General features: G+C 29.0%; 1 protein-coding gene across 1 annotated transcript; it reads right to left on the reverse strand.

The window, feature by feature from the left end:
- Window positions 1-1611: 1611 nt before the first annotated feature.
- On the reverse strand, window positions 1612-3184 carry LOC129918088 (uncharacterized). Its single transcript, XM_055998437.1, has 2 exons — window positions 1700-3184; window positions 1612-1620 (listed from the first exon to the last, which is right to left on the reverse strand). Exons 1-2 carry the CDS (start codon window positions 3182-3184, stop codon window positions 1612-1614), a joined length of 1494 nt encoding a protein of 497 aa, XP_055854412.1.
- Window positions 3185-3544: the final 360 nt, after the last annotated feature.

A 3544-nucleotide genomic window follows, 5' to 3' on the forward strand; every position in this document is an offset into this window, starting at 1 on the left:
TATAAATTGTAGGCACTTCTACCATGCTTAAAATACCTACCTAAGTCATTTTTGAGTCTAATAATTTTCGAATTGGATAAAAAAAATAAAAAGCATTCATAAAGATTTTGAAAGCAGTTCTAATACAATTTCTTTTGCAAAGCCATTTAAAAGAAGTCAGTAGTTATTGGCTTTTATTTCTTGTGCTTCTACAATGGAATTTCATGTGGGCATATTGAAATTTAAACGAAATGTTTACATTAATGCTTGTAGAAATTTTTAGATTCCACTTGCACTAGGTTTCTAGGAAGCGGTTAACGAAAGTTAAGCCTCAGAAGTTTGAATTTTCGATTCACAAACTAAATACAAGCCCTGTAGAGATATTAGCTGCAAGAAATTAAAGATCCTAACCTCGTGGAAGTAAAATTGTTAGTTGGGTGTTCACGTTCACGGGTCGTAATTGTTTCTTAATATTTTTAATCTATTAAAATGAAACCCAAAATTGCAATATTGTCGCACATATGCGTTAAAGATCATGTAGCGACTGCGAAATATAAGTGCTTATACTAGCAAGTCAATACAGGGGGAAACACGAAACAAATAATGAAGTTTTGTTAGATCATTATTAACCTCAAATTTAGTCGTAATCAGTAGATTCGTTTGAAAAAAATTGCTATAACTCAAAAATTGCTATATAAAAAAAAAATCATAAAAAAATAAAGGAACCTTGAAAACAACAAGAAAATTATTCTATGTATGAGCTATATGCACTCAAGAAATACGAGTATCATCATTTTTAATGTTTTTAAGATTATGTTGTTACATATTTAATACATATAGAACTAATTAATTGATTTCTTTCATAACTCAAAAAATGGTTAGGTTATGTAAAGCTAGATTGGCAGTCTGTAAACAAAAGAGCTGAGAAGCGAACTTTATTATTTTTATTTATATATTTTTAATTATTTTTTTTTCTTCACTTCAAAATATTTATTTAGTTTCTAACTAAGAATTATATCTAAATATTTATATTAAAAAAATGGTTAAAGAATGCGACTAACAAATTATACATAATAGCCATTCTCTTCTTGAGCTTTTTCTTATAACTTTATTAATAGATATTATTATTCCCCAAAATTAAATACATTTTTAGACACATAATAATATTTTCACATAAAAGTATTATTAAAGCAATAATCATACTAAAGAAAAAACAGCCAAATTTCAAAAAAACATAATGGCTCATAATGCTAAAAAAATGAGCTCTATCACACTTTTCAGTGCATTTTCTAGAGATCTGAAAAAGATCTCAAGAAAATGTACCGATAAGTGAGATAAGAACTTGCTCATTTTAATTGCATACGAGCCAATAAATATTTGTCTGCGTTTAATTTACACATCAACCATCAATTTTATTGATTTCTTAAAACTACTTTGTTTTAAATTTATAAATAAAGATTTCTCCAACCAAACACAAAATAGCGACCAACCACACCAAACCCAACACAATCCAAATCAATTTCAAATCTTCAACTTTTAGCGGATGCAAATTCAGTTCATCAGTAAAATTTAACTTTTTAATTCTTCCAATGTCAATTAATTCATAAAATGCTTTTCTAGTCCAAAAATCCATTAATCCAGCTGATTGTATTTGTAAAATATAAAAATTTAATATCCTCCTGTAAATTGAATTTTCATTCAAAGCAATCGAAGAGGGTACATTTTTATTCAAACACAATTCATCAGACCATCGGAACATTTTAATCCCAGAAAAACTTTGTTGCATTTTATAAATTTTCCATTTTTCACTATTTACTGTGTAGGCATATTTTGGACTAAGATTATCACGAATTTGAATAAATGTTGCAAAATCAGGTTCAATTTTAAATATATTTGAATATTTTTTAAAATGAGGACTAAGCATTAAATTGTAATCAGCTGTAATAATGTAGACTTTAAGGCCAGCTGCTTCAAGATCTTCAAAGGTTCTAATCATATTTTCCCTTGGCGGTTCGGTCATGAAGGACTGAAGAAATCCATCGTATGAAGTGACAATCATGATTCCCAATAAAAATACCAAAGAATAGATAATTTTTGTAGTTAAAGAAGCTTTTGGTGATTGAGAAAATGGCTGTCCAAGTATTCCACGAAAACAATCAATATTGAATAAAAAATCCCAGATTGTGAAAATTCGTGGTGAATGTGAGGAAAAGGCAGCTATTTCAAGCAATGCAGAAAGTAATATAATTACAACGATTGTAAGAAGAAGAGCTTTCCATTGAAAAATTAAAGAAAATACTTTAAAGATGGGAATATGCTTCTCTATGGGCAGCATTATACTCCATTTGTAGAAGAAAAACGGGTATGAAAAGTATTTAACAGGAGCTATTAAACGTGACGGAAAAGCACCTGATATTTCAATTTTGCTGTTAACAACGAGATCATACAAATTCCGTGCTGTAAGCGAAGTGTTAACATTCGAAGTGTTCAATCTAGCATTGTGCTTTTTAGCAAAAGTATTGAAGAAATGCCCCATGTAACCTCGAATTACAATTTCACTATTGGAGTTTTTTGAAATTATCAATCCTGGTTCTGGTCCTCCAAACACAACTGGTAATGTAAAACCTTTGAGGTTCTTCATTTTATCACGAAAAACCACCGAATTATAATTGTTCCAGACGATTTCTTCAATGTTCAATCCTCCGAAATGACTGTAGCTGTAGTAAGTCGAAGAAGTGCAGAAATCTTGAAAAACTGCTACAACATTGATTAGTCTATTTCGCCAGCAGAATTTGAATAAACTCTTCAATTCCGTATCATTTCTTGAAGAATTCTTAAGCACAAAAATTGTCTTACAGAAACGAAGGTGTTGAAGATGTTCCAATAGTGGCTGAAGAAATAAATCACTGAAATCAAATTGAACAATTGTAAGCAAGTTTTCATTGAATTTTCCCTTCAAGTAAAATGATGAATCTTCTGTTGACAAAATTACTGGAACGTTAAGTGAAGTTGCAATGTAGAGTAAAAATTGGTCATCAAAATAATCCTCCGAATTTTTGAATAGAAATATGCTTTGAAATTGTTCGACTTTGTTTAAACTTTCGATAAAACTTAAAAACTTTGACTGAAATTCCGCTTCAGTTAACAATATTTCAGCAGAAACTACTAAAGCAAAAGTTAGAAGACCGCTTGTTTTGTAACTCATCTTGACTTCTAATTTCAAGAACTCGATGGAGAAAACTAAATAAAAAATTTTAATGTAATAGTTTATTTCTGCCAACAAATTTCAGCTGGTACCTAATTGCATTTAATATGTTTAAATGTGAAACTCATCATTTTAAATTTGAACTTTATAATGGTTTTCTACACTTTTGATTGACGTGTTTATAATCACTGCTTCCACTTTTACATCTATTATTTTGCAATTTAAAAGTTATAGAAGAGTAGTAACAATGAATTTATTTTTAGGAATATACATTTTTTCCTCTAAAGTAAAATGTAACTACCAAATTTTTAAGTCAAAAAAGTCCTTTAATCTTCTAAGAAACATACAAAATATCCTGAA

This window comes from Episyrphus balteatus, chromosome 4 (genome assembly GCF_945859705.1).
Source record: "Episyrphus balteatus chromosome 4, idEpiBalt1.1, whole genome shotgun sequence".
In the NCBI taxonomy this organism is placed as follows: Eukaryota; Metazoa; Arthropoda; class Insecta; order Diptera; family Syrphidae; genus Episyrphus; species Episyrphus balteatus.

Bases quoted from the DNA above. Each gene is read 5' to 3' on its own strand.
- LOC129918088 (XM_055998437.1), bottom strand. From the start codon at position 3,184: ATGAGTTACAAAACAAGCGGTCTTCTAACTTTTGCTTTAGTAGTTTCT.